We start from the raw sequence: 18,659 nt of genomic DNA, 5'->3' as shown, positions 1-18,659 counted from the left end.
TATGTGTAGGTTTATATCTTGTTATTTTGTTAATTTTTTAATTGAATCTTGAGTTCTTTAACTAGGCTAGGCCATTGTATCACCTGCAAAAAGTGTTAATTGTTTTGTTTTTTGCTTACTCCCTTAATTTCTTTTTGTCTTATTTCTTTAGCTAATATTTCGAGCATCATATCAAATGATAATGGGCATTCTTGCTTTACCCTCATATTTACTGGAAAGGTCTCTAGTATTTCACAATTACAAATAATGCTGACTCTAGGTTTTATTTAGATAGATAATACTTATAGCATCATGGGCAGCTAGATGGTGCAGCAGATAGAGCACTGGGCCTGGAGAGCTGAGTTCAAATCTAGCCTCAGATACTTAATAGCTGTGTGACCATGAGCAAGTCAATTAGCCTCTGTCTGCCTCAGTTTCTTCATCTGTAAAGTGAGCTGGAGAAAGAAATGGCAAACCATTCCAGTAACTTTGCTAAGAAAACTCTAAATGGGATCACGAAGAGTTGGAAATGATTGAAATAATTCAACAACAACTTATTGTATCAAGGAAAGGTCCATTCATTCCTATGATTTTTAATGGAAATGGGTATCATATTTTGCGAAAAAAACATTTTTCTCTATTTACTGATATAATCATGATTCATATTGTTTTCACTATTTACATGGTGTATTATATTTATCCTCTCTTAATAGTGAACCATACATTCTTGGTATAAAAACCTGGTCATAGGATAAAACTGTTTTTAGTATTTTATTGTGGCTTCTTTGCTAATACGTTAATCATTATTTTTGTATCAATATTCACTAGGGATACTGATTTATACTTTTCTCTTTTTGTTTCCCCTAGTTTGGATATCAGGATTATATACCTGCAACATAAAAGGAGTTTGATAAAATTTCTTCTTTTTCTATTTCTGCAAACAGCTTACCCAGCACTGGAATTATTTGTCCTTTGAATGTTTGATATTGATACACTTTTTAAAAAAAATATAATTCACTTATAAATCCATCTAGACCTGGGCTTTTTTTCCCCTTGGAGTTCACTTATGGCTTAATTTTTTTCTATTTCTCATTCTGTCAATCTGAGTATTTTATGTTTGTAAATGTCTATTTCATTGAATTTATTAAATTTGTTAGTCAAAACTGGACAAAATAGTTTATTCCCTTTACTTAAGTGTTGTGAACTCTTTGGTTTTTTTTGGGGGGGGGGCAATTGGGGTTAAGTGACTTACCTAGGGTCACACAGCTAGAAAGTGTCAGGTGTTTGGTCTGAGGCCAGATTTGAACTTAGGTCCTCCTGACTTCAGGGCTGGTGCTCTATCCACTGTGCCACCTAGCTGCCCATCCTTTTTCATTTTTAATACTGGCAATTTGGTTTTCCTCTTTCTTTTTCCTCAATCAGACTGATTAATGATTCATCTATTCTTTTAGCACTTAGCACAGTGCCTGCCACAAAGAAGGCATTTAATAATAACAAATAATAATAATGAACATTAATAAATATTTATTGATTGATCTATTTCATTAGTTTCTCAAAAACAAATCCAGCTCCTTTGTTGCATTTATCAAATCAACTGGTTTTTGCCTTCATTTTTTTATCTGTTCTTTAATTTACTGAACTATTCTTTTGTTGATGAAAGCAGTATTTAAATACATAAAATTTCCCCTAAGAAATGCTTTGGCAGCATTCTAAAAGTTCTGGTATACTTTTCCTTCTTGTCATTTTCTTTGAAGAAATGATCTATTTTTTCTATGATTTGTTCTTTGACTCACCAATTCTTTAAAATTAAGTTATTTAGTCACCATTCAAGTTTGAATCCTTTCCTCAAAGGCATTTTATTATTATTTAATTGTCCTTTGTTTGGTTAAGATGAGTTATGTTCATATGACACCTAATCCTCCATCTTTCCTCCATTTTTGTACACTTTTCATCTCATGTTCCAATTATGATAAATAAGTTCTGCCCATTTCTCCTTCGTTTCTTTTCTAGCACATTACCTTTTCTTTCCTCTTTTAAGACGAAGAAAACAGAAACAAACCGTCCCTAGTCCCTCTGTTTATCTTATTCAATTCCCTTTATGACCCTTGAAGTCATTAGGATTCTGAAGGGACACACATCTTTCTTCCACCATTAGAAGGACTTACTATCATTATTTGGTCCCTTCAAATTGCTCAAATGTATTTATTTTGCTATGTTTCTCTTGACTTTTATATTTACACCTGAAACTTCCACTCAGCTCTGTTCTTTTCATCAGGTATGCTTAAATGTCATCTATTTCATTAATGATCTGGGTTTTTTTCTCCCTCCAGGATCGTACTCAGTCTTGCAGGATAAGTTATTTTTGGTTCTTAACTTTTATTTTTTGCCTTTTCAAGTATCACATTACAAGATTTTCATGCCTTTAGCAATTTGTTGGGTTTTATGGGATCTTGCCTATAGTTCCTTAGTACATAAGCTTTCTTTCTAACTGCTTACAGTACTTTTTCTTTGACCTATAAGTCTGGATTTTTGTTACGACATTTTGGGGTGTTTTCATTTTGGAGATTCCTTCAGAAGGTGGCCAGTGGATTCTTTCTGTTTTCATTCTGCCCACTGATTTTCACAGAATCTGTGCAGTATTTATTTATGATTTCTGAAAATGTGAGATGCAGATCTATTTTTGGGAAGAAGGACTGTTGGAGCTCAGGGTAGGAAAGAGGAAGGTTAAGTTGTGGTTTGCATAGATGATTCTTAAATCGTCTCTCCTTGAATTGTTTTATAGGTTAATACTTTTTGATAGCAGATACATTGTATTTTCTTGTAGTTGTTTTTTTTTCCAATATTAATATTGTTTTAATATCTCTTTTCTCCTGAAGTCATTCAGTTTTGTTTGATCCATTCAAAATTTCAGGCAGTCTCTGATACTTGGGTAAGGTTTTTCTTTTTCTTTCTTTTTTTTTGGTGAGGCAATTGAGGTTAAGTGATTTGCCCAGAGTTGCACAGCTAGTAAGTGTTATGTGTCTGAGGCCAGATTTGAACTCAGGTCCTCCTGACTCCAGGACAGGTGCTCTATCCACTGTGCCACCTAGCTGCCCCTGGGTAAGGTTTTTCTACTTTCTGTTCTAAACTATTTATTTTCCTTCTAATTCTTTTGTCCAAAACTCTTACTTCACCTATAATTCCACTTAAAAAATCTCTTGATTTATATCTTCCAGGTACTTCTATAGTTCTTGTGTTAAAGTCATTTTTCCCCCTGAGATTCCACATGTAGTTGTTATGGAATTGTTTTCTTTCTGCAGGTTTATCTCTGGGTCACTGACTCATAATATTCGATAGTGTTCTGTGTCATCTTTTGTTTATTCATGTTTCAAATTCAGTTCCTGATTTGGGTCTTTGTGTAAAGACTAAGCTCTACTCATTCACGTATTACTGAATGGGGTGGACAGGCCCTTTTTGATCATGGCCATGTTTTCTTGGATTCCTGCCATCAGCTTCCATTTCCCCAGGTGTATGTGCTCAGACCTCTGTGTTTGGTTGTTTCCAGTCAGGATGCTTCTGCAGTTTTCTGTCCCTGCTGGGGTTTCCCTACTCAGGATGTTGCAATTCTCTTCAATCCCTCATGGGAACTCCCCTGTTTACCTGCACTCATGCTAGGTTCTCTGGCAGGACCTCTCATCCAGTATTCACAGCTTCTGGCTGTCTTTTGTCTTCAAACTTGAACTGGATGAAGGAGCTTAGTGGATTCTTGGTCACTGTTCAATTTTGTGTTCTTTTTAAGATCACTGCTGAAGTAAAAGTGGGAGATTTGTAGGACATTTCATGTATCTATATGAACCAGAAATTTGTAGTCAGTCAATAAGCCTAATACGTGCTAGGCAACTTACTAAGTGCTGGGGATATAAAGAAAAGGAAAAAACAAACCAAAAACTACACCTCCAAACAGTCCCCACTCTCTAAAAGCTCATGGTCTATTGGTGGAGAGAATAGGCAAATAAGATATACAAAGGATAAACTGGAGATAATCAATAGAGGGAAGGCACTATTATTAAGTGGGATTCAAAAAGACTTCTTGCAGAAGATGGGATTTTAGCTGGGACTTAAAAAAATCAGGGAAGTGAGGAAACAGATGAAGATGGAGAGAATGTCAGGCCCTGGGGGAGAGCCAGAAAAAATGTTTGGAGTTGAGAGAAGCATTGTCTTGTGCAATGAACAATCAGGAGGCCAGTGTCAGTGAATGGCAGAGTATGTGGAGGGAAATAAGGTACAAGAAGACTGTATTTACTTCATTATCAGTATTTTGCTTCTATTTATTAATGCTGTCTTGTTCAAACATAACCTCTTTGACAGCAGAGATTATTTCATATTTTCTTCTCTATCTCTGTTATCTAAAATAGTGCTGTATGTTTATTAATTGTTTGTTTAGTCTTCTCCCAGCAATTTGCATTTGTGAAAAGGCTCCGTCCATATCAACATGGGTTGAAGTTCTTCCTTTGCTCCCAGATCCAGCTCAGGTGCCAGAGACAAATCAATTAGGTTACTTGGGGAGATATGATGTGAGACAATTCTTAATAAAACTTTTTATAAATGTACAAACATCTGATACCAGAAGACTACTCACCAATATGTTTGTGTATATGTATATGTATATGTATATGTATAAATGTATAATGATAAATTAATTTTCCAGACCCCGAGAGGTATGGTTTTCAAGCCTTTCCTAGGGCACACAAATGCCTTGAACCTGACTTTCATGCCAATTTCCTCCTTACTTTTTTCTCATACCCCCACCTCTACCACAAGAAATGATCTTTCTCTCTTACCTATATTATGTCTCTCTAATCCTCTGCACTTACAAGATTCTGCCTTACAATTATTTATGTCTTCTCCTCTACTATACTGCAAATACTCTAAGGGCAGAGATTGTGTCATTTTATTTTTCTATTTCCAACGCTTATATATAGTAGGCATGATGGATCTGGACGTATTTAAGACCCATACACCACAGATAGCACAGTGCTTAAACAGGAGCATGTCAATGGATAAATACTTAAACTGAATAACAAGTCTTCATATTTATTTAGCACCCTAAAGTTTACAGATCATTTTTCTCACAATAACCTTGCAAAGTTAATTTTTATTCTGCTAAAACAGTAAAGATCAAAAGACTAAAAAATAAAAGAACCACCTAAAAAACCACGTGGCAAGTAGCAGCACCAGAACATGGCCTTTAAAGCTGTGTACTCTAGGAACAAACATAAAAAAAGCTGATACCATCCTTCTGAAGGGCATAATTTTTCTAGGAGAAATAACTGGGGCTTGAGAAGCAGAGCAGAAATACAATCAATCTGAGGTTACTTGGGGTTTAATTATTTAGTGGGTAAATCTTTTTTTTTTTTAGTTGTCTTCATGTTGCTCAGCCTTTGGGCAATGTTAGCATTTTCACTAGATAAGAGCACGGTGTGGAGAAAGAAAGTGGAAATCAACCAAAGAAAATGGAAATAATTCCATTTTGTCATTTATAAGCAACCAGTAAAAAAAAGGTTGTTGGTATGTCCAAAGGGCTGTAAATTTGTGCATACCCTTGACCCAGAAATACCACTTCTAGTGCTATATCCCAAAGAGATCATAAAAACGGGAAAAGGACCCACATGTACAAAAATATTTATAGCAGCCCTTTTTGTGGTGGCAAAGAATTGGAAATTGAAGAGATGCTCATCAGCTGGGGAATGGCTGAACAAGTTGTGGTATATGAATGTAATGGAATATTATTGTACTATCAGAAATGATGAACAGGCAGACTTCAGAACAACCTGGAAAGACTTGAATGAACTGATTCTGAGTGAAGTGAGCAGAACCAGGAGAACACTGCATACAGTAACAGCCACAGTGTGTGATGACTAACTTTGATATACTCATCTCTTCTCAGCAATGCAAGGACCCAAGACAACTCCAAAGGACTCATGATGAAAAATGGTGTCCACATCCAGAAAAAGAACTATGGACTCTGAATACAGATCAAAGCATATTATTTGCGCTCTCTTTTTTTGTTTGTTTGTTTCTTCTTTCTCGTGGTTTCTCCCATTGGTTCTAATTCTTCTTTACAACATGACTAATGTGAAAATAGGTTCAATATGAATGTATGTGTAGAGCCTATATCAAATTGCACACCATCTTGGGGTGGGAGGGGAGAGATGGGGAGAAAATTTGGAACTCAAAATATTATGGATGTGAATGTTGAAAACCAAAATAAATAAATTAACAAAAAAATAAATCCTGATTCTTTAAAAAAAAAAGGGAGAATAATGTTCAAAGTGTTACTTAAAATTAAGCTTCTGGCTTATCTGCACATTTTTACCAATGTTTCATTCTGGCCTAATTATATAAAGACTAGAGAATTTGATTAAGATGTGCATTACTGAGTTGAATATAATTTTAGGTTATTTTTTGTTTTTTAAATTCCATGCTACCTTTTCCACTGTTTTTTTCCAAGACAACAATACCAAACAACTATGATTAAACCATAGATTTAGGGAAAACCACCAATAATTATAACTCCAGATGTTCTGAGTTTAATAAATATCTAACTAACCCCCCCATACCTGTATCTACAGTACCAGAAAATAATCACGGATTTGGATTGTCATGAGACAACAAAGGATTCTCAATTAGATTCAACCTATCATACTCAGACAAGAAGCTGAAACAAGAGTTATCTGGATAACGCTCAGTTAACCAGAAAACTACTTTAGAAGAGTTTAGAAAAAAGGAAAAAGAGAAGTTGACTTATGGTTAAGGTTGACAACTTAAACTCTAAATAACATAGTATATTAAATGTAATATATTAAATGTGAAAATGAATCTGTTTTACTAGACTTAATTTACTTTTTACAAAACCTGAATACAAAAATCATTCTGGCTTACCAACCCTACTTTGTAACTTAAAAAATGTTTACCTGTAAAAGAAGGAGCACCCTCGGACAGTGTTGTGGCTAAAGTGCTCCATGGTCTTCTCACTGCCATACTCCTCCAAGGGATCAGACCAAAGCAGGTCACACATTGGTCCAAAAGCTGGAGGTTCCCTAAACCTGTCTAACTAGAAGGCACATAAAAGGCAAAGAAAACCATGAAAACAGAATGATTTTCGGTATTTTGAGGTCAAGCAATTATTCTACTTTCCCTTATTTAGTGTAAGAAAAGTAAATAGCAACTTCCAACAAAGTTCACATGTAAAAAGAGCACAAAAAAATGAAAGCTAGCTCTGTTTTCTTATTAAGGATGATGAAATTGCAATTTTCTACGGGCACATAATAATCCACATCTATTATCTTTCATGGTTATTCCCTCCTGATCCTTCTTTTTATTCCATTTGATAAAAGCTGGGTGCACGGAGTTTTCTCTTTACTTAGATGAGATATTTTAATGCAAGTTGCAGCAACTTAGGGTTTTTTTGGTGACTGCTGTTTTAGTTATAACAGTCTAATCTCCATCACTCACCTGTAGGTGAGAAAACTAAGGCATAAGAGGCATATTCCCTCTAACATCCCAGTCCCTCCCCTTTCATGGGACCCTAAGCACTATAGGGCTCATTAGTCAATCAGTTAATAAATGTTTAAGCCCTTCTACGTGCTAAGCACCGTGCTAAGTGCTGGGGATACAAAGAAAGGCAAAAGCCAGTGCCTGCCCTAAAGAACTCACATTCTAATGGAGGTGACAACACACAAAAAACTATGTACAAACGAGCTTTTTATCAATAAAACAGAAATAATCAATGGAAGGAAGGCCCTAGAATTAAGGGATGGGAAAGACTTTCTGTGGAAGGTGAGATTTAGCTAGGACTCAAAGGAAGCCAGGGAAACCACAAGGAGGAAATGAAGAAGGAGAGAATTCCAGGCACGCAGGACTGCCAATAAAAATACCCAGAGTCTGGAGATGGAGTGTTTTTTTAGAGGAAGGAAGCCAGTGAGATGGAATCAGAGAATACATGGGGGGGAAGAGTGCAAGGTATAAAAAGACTGGAAAGAGGGGTGTGTGACAGAGGTTATGAAGGACTTTCAATACCAAGCAGAGGATTTTATATGTGGTAGGCAGCCACTGGAGTTTATTGAGTTGGTAACGTGGTTAGACTTGTGCTTTAGAAAAAACAACTTTGGCAGGTGAATGGAGGATGGACTAGTATAGGAAGTGGGGGAGTAGCAGGGAGGCCAACTAGCAGACTACTGCAACAGTCCTGGCATGAGGTGATGAGGGCCTTCACTAGGGTGGGGGCAGTGTCAGAGAAGAGAAGGAGGCATATTACAAGATATGTTAAAAAGGTAACACTGATAGGCCTTAGCAACAGACTGGATATGGGAATGGGTGGGTAAAAGGATGACACCTAGGTTTTGAGCCTGTGTGACTGGGAGGATGGTGATGCCCTGAAAGTATAAGGGAAATTAGGAAGATGGGAGGGCTTGGGAGGAAAGATAATGAGTTCAGTTTTGGATAGGCTGAGTTTAAGATGTCTACCGGCTAACTGGAGATGCCTACTAGAGGAGATCAATAGAAAAGTCAACAGAGGAGGTCAATAGAGAAGCTAAGGCTAGATAAATCGATTTAGAATCATCAGCACAGAGAATGATAATTAAATCCATAATGAGATCACTAAGAAAAATAGCATAGAGGAAGAGAAGAAAGACTAAGACAGAATTCTGTGGGATACCCATGGCCACCCTGAATGAAAATAACAAAGAAGATTAAGGAGTAGTCAGATAGATAGGAGGGAAACCAAGAGAGAACAGTCTCACAAAAATTTAGGGAGAAGAGACCATTAAGGACACAAGCCCCCTGAGACTCAGCTACAGCTTGTGGCTCCAGGAGACTACAGCATGTGCAGTGACCATACCCCGGTAAAACCACTTTGGCAGATAGGCAAAACGAGGTTGAAGGTAACTGATGGGCCCATCGGTGAGTTAGAGAGACATTTACCCCAAGCCTGGGAAGACTTCCCCAGTAGAACAGACAGATGAGAACAATTTGTTCCAACAGCCATGAAGGAATGCTGTAGTTTCTTAGACCCACAGGTAAAAGCTGGGTGGCAGGTGGACACCAAAGGTAGAAACCAGCCCTGAAAAAGGGCTTGGCAGCCCTCATACCAGAGGTACTAGTCTTCCCTGAACATCCTGTATACCTCACAGTATAAGTGATATAATAACAACAGTAAAATAGCAGCAACATAATGACAATAATCTTACTTAAATTAACATGCAAATGATCTGTGATGATTTCAGTGTCTGGTACTCTCAGTATGGATACTCTCTTTATCAGCACAAATTGAAATGATGGCTACCCATCCATGATTTATTAGATAAGACTAGCAGATAAGATAGAGGAATGATTACTTACTCTCCTAATGTCATCTAGAGAACTGATTTCTGGAGACAGTCCTCCATGGACACACAGAAACTGCTGGTTTAAGAGTGCAGCGAGAGGAAGACAATCAAATGTATCCATGCACGCATCATAGATCTGCTCTGAATATTTGATTCGACCTAATGGAAAAGGAATATAGAGTTAGAAGAAAAGGGAAAGAGAAAAGAATACAAGACTTTACCATACAAGCTAAATAGGCTAATTAGAAGTATGTTAAACAGTTTTAAATCTGCTTGTTTTAGGTTCATTAAAAGAAAACACACCAGGTTTTTGGCAAAGTTGTCTGAAGACAAAAGAGTAATATTCTTGGTAAGTCCAATATTACTAAAAACAACAACAAAAAACCCAACCCCACTGTAATCATAGTCTCAGGACAGATTTTTGCTGAAAGTCATCCATCACTTTCTTGAAAGGATAAAGCTTAATTCGGTTTCCTCAGGAAGCCTCTGAAAATAGTTTCAAAACAGGCTTGATCAGAATGGCTAACAAAATGACATTCAGCAACTCACATATTTTTTTTTTTTGCTACATTTTAAGTTCTGAACTGTCTCCCTCCCTCCACACCCTGTACTAGAGAATGCCACCACCTGACACAGATGTGTGTGTGTGTATGTACATATATACACATACATACACAAATATATACTATACTATGTATACTTCTATTTATCAGTTATTTCTCTGGAGATGGACAGCATCTTTCTTCATAGGTGTTTCGTAATTGATTTGAATATTTATAATACTTAGAATACAATTATTCACAGCTATTCTCTGAACAATATTGCTGCTACTGTATATAATGTTTTCTTCATCCTGCTCATTTCACTCTTCATTATTTCATGCAAATTTTTCCATGTTTTCCTAACTCAATTGGCTCATCATTTCTTACAGTACAGTAGTATTCTATCACATTCATATACCACACCTTGTTTTGCCATTCCCCAATTAATGGACATCCCTTTAATTTTCAGTTCTTTGCCTCCACAAAGACAGTGGCTATAAATATTTTAGAATATATAGGTTCTTTTCCTTTTAACCTGATCACCTTGGGAAACATCTACTCGTGGTATTGCTGTATCAAAGGTTATATACAGTTTTATAACTATTGGGACCTAATTATAGGTTGTTCTCCAAAATGGTTGGATTAGTTCACAGTTCCATCAATAGTGTATTATTAGTATCTCAATTTTTCATATCCCTTCCAGTGTGAGATAATTATCTCAAAGTGGTTTTAATTTGCATTTCTCTAATCAATAGTGATTTCAAGTATTTTTTCATATGACTATATAGTTTTGATTTCTTCATCAAAAAACTGCCTGTTCATATCCTCTGACCATTTATCAATTGGAGAATGACTAGTATTCTTAAAAATTTGACAAAGTTTTGAGATATGAGACCTTTATCTAAGAAGCTGTCTCTACATATTTTCTCCCAATTTTGTTTTCCTTCTAATCTTGGCTACATTGGCTTTATTTGTACAAAAACTTTGAAATTTACCGTAATCAAAATTACCCATTTTACATGTCATTCTGCTCTCTATCTTGTTTATTCATAAATTCTTCTCCTATCCATAAGTCTGATAGGTAACACATTCCATGTTCTTCTAATTTACTTATGATATCACCCTTCATATCTTTCTAGGTTATGTATCCATCTTGACTTTATCTTGGTAAATAATGTAAGATATTGGTCTCTACTGCTTTCTAGTTTTCTCAATAATTTTTACCAAATACTGAATTGTTATCCCCAAAGCATAAATCTTTACATTTGTTCACACAAGGTTACTATAATCATTTACTATGTATTGTATATCTACTCTGTTCCACTGATCCACCTTCCTATTTCTTAGCTAGCACCAGATAATTTTGATACTTACAGCCTTATAATACAGTTTAAGATCTGGTACTGCTAAATTTCCTTCCTTTATATATACATATTTTTTCATTAAATCCTTTGATAATTTTGCCCTTTTTGTCCTTCCAAATGAATTTTGTTAATATTTTTTTCCAGCTCAATAAAATAATTTTTTGGAAATCTAATTGGGATGGTATTGAATAAGTAGATTAGGTAGAATTGTCATTTTAATTATATTGGCTCAGCCCACTTATGAACAATTAATATTTTCCAATTATTTAAATCTGACTTTATTTGTATAAAAAGTGTTTTATAATTATGTTCATGTACTTCCTGGGTTTGTCTTGGCAGGTATACTCCCAGGCATTTTATACTGACTATGTCTATTTTAAATGAAGTATCTCTTACTATGTCATCCTGCAGGGTCTTGTTGGTGATATACAGAAATGCTGATGATTTGTATGGGTTTATTTTATATACGGCTACTTTAATAAAATTATTGTTTCAACTAGCTTTTTAGTTAAATTTCTAGGATTTTCCAAGCATACTATCATATTGTCTGCAAAAGAGATAGTTTTATTACTTTACTGTCCATTCTGATTCCTTTAATTTCTTTTTCTTCTCTTATTGCTATTGCTAGTGTTTCCAGTACAATATTGAATAAAACTGGTTATAACAGACATCCTTGTTTCACTCCTGAGCTCACTGGGAAGGCTTCCAGCTTATCCCCACTACAGATCATGCTTGCTAATGGTTTTAGGTAGACACTTCTTATCATTTTAAGGAAAAATCCATTTATATCCATACTTTCAAGTGTTTTTAATATGAATGAATGTTGTATTTTGTCAAAAGCTTGTACCTATTGATATAATCACATGATTTGTTACTTTTATTATTGATATAATCAATTATGTTAATCATTTTCCTTATGTTAAACCATCCCTGCATTCCTGGTATAAATCCAACTTGGTCACAATGTGTGTGATCACAATCTTTGTGATATGTTGTTGTAGTCTCCTAGCTAGTATTTTATTTAGGATTTTTGCATCAATATTCATGTGAAATTAGTCTATAATTTTCTTTCTCTGTTTTTTTGTTCTTCCTGGTTTAGGTATCAGCACCATATTTTATTTTTTATTTTTTTAGGGCAATTTTTATTTTTTTTTGTTTTTAACATTTACTTTCACAAGATTTTGAGTTCCAAATTTTCATCCCATCTCACCCCTCCCCCCACCCCAAGATGGCATGCATTCTGAATACTCCTTCCCCTAGTCTGCCGTCCCTTCTATCTCTCCCCCCCTTCTCTTATCCCCTTCCCCTTCAATTTTCCTGTATGGCAGGATGGATTTCTGTACCCCATTTCCTGTATTTCTTATTTCCCAGTTCCACGTGAAAACATTCTTTTTAAACATGTGTTTTTAAAACTTTGGGTTTCAAATTTTCTCCCTTCCTCTCTCCCCACCCACCCTCATTGATAAGGCAAGCAACTAAATATAGGTTACATATGTGCAGTTATGCAAAACACTTCCATAGTAGACATGCTGTGAAAACTAACTCTATTTCCCTTAATCCTATCCCGTCCACCCATTTATTCTATTCTTTCTTTTGACGCTGTCCCTCCTCAGAAGTACTTGCTTCTGATTACCCCCTTTCCCAATTTGCCCTCCTCTCTATCATCCCCCTACTCTCTTGTCTCCTTCCCCCCACCCATTTTCCTGTAGGGTAAGACAGATTTCCATACCCAATTGAGTGTGTATGTTATTCCCTCCTTAAGTCAAATTCTATGAGAATAAGATTTACTCATTCCCTCTCACCTTCCCCTGTTTCCCCTCCACTGTAAGAGCCTTTTCTTTTCTGGTTTTGTTTTGTTTTTTTGTGAGACAATTTACCCTGTTCTACCTCTCCCTTTCTCCTTATAATCGTCTCTCACCCCTTAATTTTATTCTCCAAATATGACCCCTTCATTTTCAACTCACCCTGTGCCCTCTATCTATCTATCTATCTATCTATCTATCTATCTATCTATCTATCTATCTATCTATCTATAGGTACATATAATTTTTTCCCCTCCAACTACCCTAATACTGACAAAGGTCTCATGAGTTACAAATATCATCTTTCCATGCAGGAATGTAAACAGTTCAACCATAATAAGTCTCTTATGATTTTCTCTTTCCTGTTTACCTCTTCATGTTCCCCTTGAGTCTTATATTTGAAAATCAAATTTTCTATTCAGCTCTGGTCTTTTCATCAAGAATGCTTGAAAGTCCTCTATTTCACTGAACGACCATTTTTTCCCCTGGAGAATTATACTCAGTTTTGCTGGGTAGGGGATTCTTGGTTGTAATCCTATCTCCTTTGCCCTCTGGAATATTATATTCCATGCCCTGTGGTCCCTTAACATAAAAGCAGCTAAATCTTGTGTTATCCTGATTGTGTTTGCACAATACTTGAATTGTTTCTTTCTGGCTGCTTGTAATATTTTCTCCTTGACCTGGGAACTCTGGAATTTGGCTACAATATTCCTAGGAGTTTTCCTTTGGGGATCTCTTTCAGGAGGAGATCAGTGGATTCTTTCAATTTCTATTTTGCCCTCTGGTTCTAAAATATCAGGGCAGTTTTCCTGGACAATTTCTTGAAAGATGATGTGTAGGCTCTTTTTTTGATCATGGCTTTCAGATAGTCCAATAATTTTTAAATTCTCTCTCCTGGATCTATTTTCCAAGTCAGTTGTTTTTCCAATGAGATATTTCACTTCGTTTTCTAATTTTTCATTCTTTTGGATTTGTTTTATAGTATCTTGATTTCTCATAAAGTCACTAGCTTCCAATTGCTCTATTCTAATTTTTAAGGAAATATTTTCTTCAGTAATCTTTTAGACTTCCTTTTCCATTTGGCCAATTTTGCTTTTTTTTTTTTTGCTAGGCAATGGGGTTAAGTGACTTGCCAAGAGTCACACAGCTAGTAAGTGTTATGTGTCTGAGGCAAGATTTGAACTCAAGTCCTCCTGAATCCAGGACCAGTGCTCTATCCACTGCGCCACCTAGCTGCCCCCAATTTTGCTGGCATTCTTCTCCTCATTTGCTTTTTGGACCTCTTTTGCCATTTGGGTTAGGCTATTTTTTAAGGTGTTATTTTCTTCAGTATTTTTTGGGGTCTCCTTTAGCAAGCTGTTGACTTGTTTTTCATGATTTTCTTGCAAAACTCTCAGTTTTTCCTCTACTTCTCTTACTTGCTTCTCAAAATCCCTTTTGAGCTCTTCCAAGGCCTGGGACTGATTCACATTCTTCTTGGAGGCTTTGGATGTAGGAGCCTTGGCTTTGTTGTCTTCTTCTGGTTGTATGTTTCACTCTTCTTTGTCACCAAAGTAAGATAATATAGTCTGACTCTTTTTGCGCTGCTTACTCATGATCCCGGCCAACTACTTGAGTTTTAAACTCTTTGTTAAGGTAAAAGTCTGCTTTCAATGTGGAGAATGTACTGTCCCAAGCTTCAGGGGTTTGTACAGCTGTTTTCAGAGATACTTCGAGGGACCTGAAAATTTTCAGTTCTTCCAAGGTGCTATGATAAGGGGCAAGGCGTTTTCTCTCCAGCGCCACGACAAGCTTCACCACACCAGCATTCCTCCTGGCCCCAGGACCACCCCTCAGAACTGTGACCCAGATCCAATCACCGGTAAAGCAAGAGATTCCTGTCTCAGCACTGGCAAAGAGAACCCTGCAATCCCCCTCTGATCAGCCCCTCGATTCCCCCTCAGTCTGTGGGCCAGAAGCTCAAGAAACAGCCGCGGCCCTGGGCGTGGCTGAGACCTAGCTCCTTCTCTCACTGCAGTCACAGACTTTTCCCACTGACCTTCTAAGTTGTCTTTGGCGTTTGTGGGTTGAGAAGTCTGGAAACTGCCACAGCTTCCTGTGATTCAGTCCTCTGAGGCCTGCTCCAGGGTCGCTGCGGCCTGCGTGCCCACACTGAACTGCACTCCTCTCCCTGCCTGGCGCGATATTCCTTTCCAATCAACCACCCAGGCTGTGTTTGGCTGGAAATTTGTTTCACTCTGACTTTTTGTGGGTTCTGCTGCTTTAGAGTTTGTTTAGAACCAATTTTTATAGGGATTTGGAGGGGTATGGGGAGAGAGCTCAAGCAAGTCACTGCTTTCCCTCAGCCATCTTGGCTCTGCTCCCATATTTGTTTCATAAAAGAAGTTTGGTAGGACACTTTCCTTGCCTATTATTCCAAATAATTTTTTAATGTTAGAATTAGCTGATCTTTAAATGTTTGGTAGAATTCAATTGTAAATCCATCTGGTCCTGATGCTTTTTTCTTAGGAAGCTCATTTATGGCCTGTTTAATTTCTTTTTCTAAAACAGATTTATTTAGATATTTTGTTTCCTTGTCTGTTAATCTAGCAGTTCATATTTTGTAAGTATTCTTTCATTTCACTTACTGTTCAATTTACTGGCATATAAGTGGGCAAAATAGCTCCTAATAATTGCTTTGATTTCATCTTTATTGGTGGCATATTCATCCTTTTCATTTTTGAATACTAGTGATTTGATTTTTTTCTCTCTTTTTTAATCATATTAACCAATGGTTTATCTGTTTATTGGTTTTTCTTTCCCCATAAAACCAACTCCTAGTTTTATTAATTCAATGACTTTTACATCCAATTTTATTAATCTCATCTTTCATTTTTAAGATTTCCAATTTGATGTTTAATTGGGGATTTTTAATTTGCTCTTTTTATAGTTTTTTAATTGTACAACCAATTCATGGGTCTGCTCTTTATTTTACTGATGTAAGCATTTAGAAATATAAATTTTCTTCTGATTACTCCTTTTGCTGTAGCCCTTAGGTTCTGGCATGTTGCCTCATTATTATAATTCTCTTTAATAAAATTATTCATCGTTTATATGATTTGTTCTTTAACTCACTCATTCTTCAAGATTAGGTTATTTAGTCTTCAATTAATTTTTAATCTGTGTTTTCATGGTCTCTTATCAAATATATTTTTTATTGCATTATGACCAGAAAAGGATGCATTTAATATTTCTGCTTTTCTACATTTAATTATAAAGTTTTATGCTCTAATATATGGTCAATTTTTGTAAAGATACCACTGAGAAAAAGGTATATTCTTTTCTATTCCCATTCAATTTTCTCCAGGTATCTATCATATCTAGCTTATCTAAGATTCTATCTAACTCTGTGACTTGTTTCTTATTTTTTTGTTAGATTTATCTAGTTCTGAGAAGGGAAGGTTAAAGTCCTCCACTATTATAGTTCTGCTATCTATTTCCACCTGTAATTCATTTAGCTTTTCCTTTAAAAATGTGGATGTAACAACATTTGATACATATAGGTATAGTATTGGTATTACTTCATTATCTATAGTACCTTTTATAAAAATGTAGTTTCCTTGTTTATCTCTTTTAATTAAATCTATTTTAGCTTTAATTTTGTCTGAGATAATGATTGCTATCCCCCCTGTCTTTTTCTGCATCAGTTGAAGCACAATAAATTTTACTCCAGTCTTTTATTTTTATTCTATGTGTATCTCTCATTTTTAAATTTGCTTCTTATAAACAACATGGTCAGAATCTGTTTTTTAACCCATTCTGCTATCTGTTTCCATTTTATGGCCAAGTTCATCCCATTTACGTTCAAAGTTATAATTACTAGCTGTGCATTTCCCTCCACCCTATTTTTCCTCATTATTTATCCATCTCTCCCTCTCTTTTTACCTTATCCCTCTTTCTTAGCTATGCTGTCATCTCAAATGCTCTTATTCCTCGTAGTGTTTCCTGCAGCTGCAAGCTTCAGCTCACCCCTCTGTCCTGGAACCAAAACCAGGGACTCCGCTCTCTTGTGAGTGAATACAGCCAGCAGGGCTCCTCTCCTCTTTGACCACTCACCAAGGTGTCCTCACTCCTTCTTGCCTATAGCAACTGCCAGAGACCTCATCTGGTCAGTGTACCTGGGACCTGTGTCCAGCACCAGCAGAGGGCCCTGCAATCTTCCCCTGATCAGCTGTCTGACCTCTACACTGTCCATGGGACATAAGTTCCTGAAGCTGAGGCTGCTGCCAACATAGCTTCCCCCAGGGCCTGTTGTTTGTTGATTTTTTGGGATCTGCTCCAGGTATCTGCACTTCAATCAGGCCATACCATCATCCTGGGAGGTCAGGTCTTTCCTAATGTCCTCCACCTAATGTTTTAGGTTGGACAACTGCTTTACTCCAACTTCTAATTATTTCTGGCTCTCTAAAGTCACTTTGAGGCACTATTTTAAATTATTTGTCGGGGAATTTGGGAGAACCATGTAATTTCCTGCCTTATTCCACCATCATCCCAGAATCCTCTCCAGCAACTCACATTTTCAAAATCCCAAAGCTGTGGTATTCTTTAAGAACATTAGGGATAGGGACCAGACACCAAAGAAAAAAGTCACTGTCTTGACCAAATTACCACTTTTTCCAATTTATTCTAATAACAATGTTGCTTTTGTTAGCAAAATCCAGAAATTGGCTTTCTCCTCTCTATTAAGTTGTTGTTTAACTAAGTATCCAAAAACGATCAAATTTAGAAATAAAGAACCAGTTTGCATGAGCTGTTCTAAATTTTAAGATCTTTGATTTTGATATATGATATCAACTGTAAAAGCACTAGGTTTTCAATTACACAATGACAAAAAGATAATTTTAGTCTGAGGAGACTGAGTAAGCAAACCGAAATTTTACCTTCGACTTTTTTCTAAAACAAAACTAAAAATTCAAATCTGGTGTTTGAAAAGAAAGAGGGTGGGAATTGTTTTTAACTAATAAAAGTCACTGAAATGTAAAGATTTCCCCCAGTTTAGGTACTTTAACAGAGGAATAAAGTCAATTATTTTCTTCAAACTGTAAAAAGACCCAGCTGAACAATCTGGAACTAAATATCACTCGCTAGTAATTACAGGGTGCTGATTCTAAAATTCAGGGTGGCCCTTTAACAGAGATCAGACTGTCAGTGAAAATAGCTTTGCAGAACAGCATATAGATATCCCTTATGCAGGAATAAAGCAAAAACAAACAAAAAATTTTTAAAACCCTGTAATTGCATTGAGGTGAATTTTTTTCACAGTTCAGACTCAAAACTATACAGGAACTAAAAGAAAACAATAGACATTTAAAAAGGGAAAGAAACCAGAGAGGAGTTTTCTCCTAAAATCATTTTGCTTTGTACAAACTACTTATCATTGTGGCAAAATCATGTAAAAAGCAAATAAAACTCCAGAGATGGAAAATTCCACACAGAAGACACTTAAGATGTCTTTCTATATCAGGGGTGGGGAACCTTTGGCCTCAAGGCCACATGTGGCCCTCTAGGTCCTCAAGAGTGGCCTCCTTTGACTGAATCCAAACTTCACAGAACAAATGGATTTTT

The 18,659-nt window shown here is 36.2% G+C and overlaps 1 protein-coding gene across 4 annotated transcripts in view; it reads right to left on the bottom strand.

Annotated features, from left to right (window-relative positions):
- PPP3CC (protein phosphatase 3 catalytic subunit gamma) overlaps positions 1 to 18,659 on the bottom strand; it is a 110,621-nt gene that overhangs the window by 20,979 nt on the left and 70,983 nt on the right. For all 4 annotated transcript variants that reach the window (XM_027853847.1, XM_027853849.1, XM_027853846.1 and 1 more), the window contains exons 5-6: positions 9,361 to 9,506; positions 6,933 to 7,072 (exon numbers count right to left, since the gene is read on the bottom strand). In XM_027853847.1, coding sequence (XP_027709648.1) covers positions 6,933 to 7,072; positions 9,361 to 9,506 — 286 coding nt within the window. The remainder of the gene's footprint in view (positions 1 to 6,932; positions 7,073 to 9,360; positions 9,507 to 18,659) is intronic.

The sequence above is a fragment of the Vombatus ursinus genome, unplaced genomic scaffold (genome assembly GCF_900497805.2).
Source record: "Vombatus ursinus unplaced genomic scaffold, bare-nosed wombat genome assembly UNPS02010219.1, whole genome shotgun sequence".
NCBI classification, from domain to species: Eukaryota; Metazoa; Chordata; class Mammalia; order Diprotodontia; family Vombatidae; genus Vombatus; species Vombatus ursinus.
This window is presented reverse-complemented; position numbering and strand designations above follow the sequence as displayed.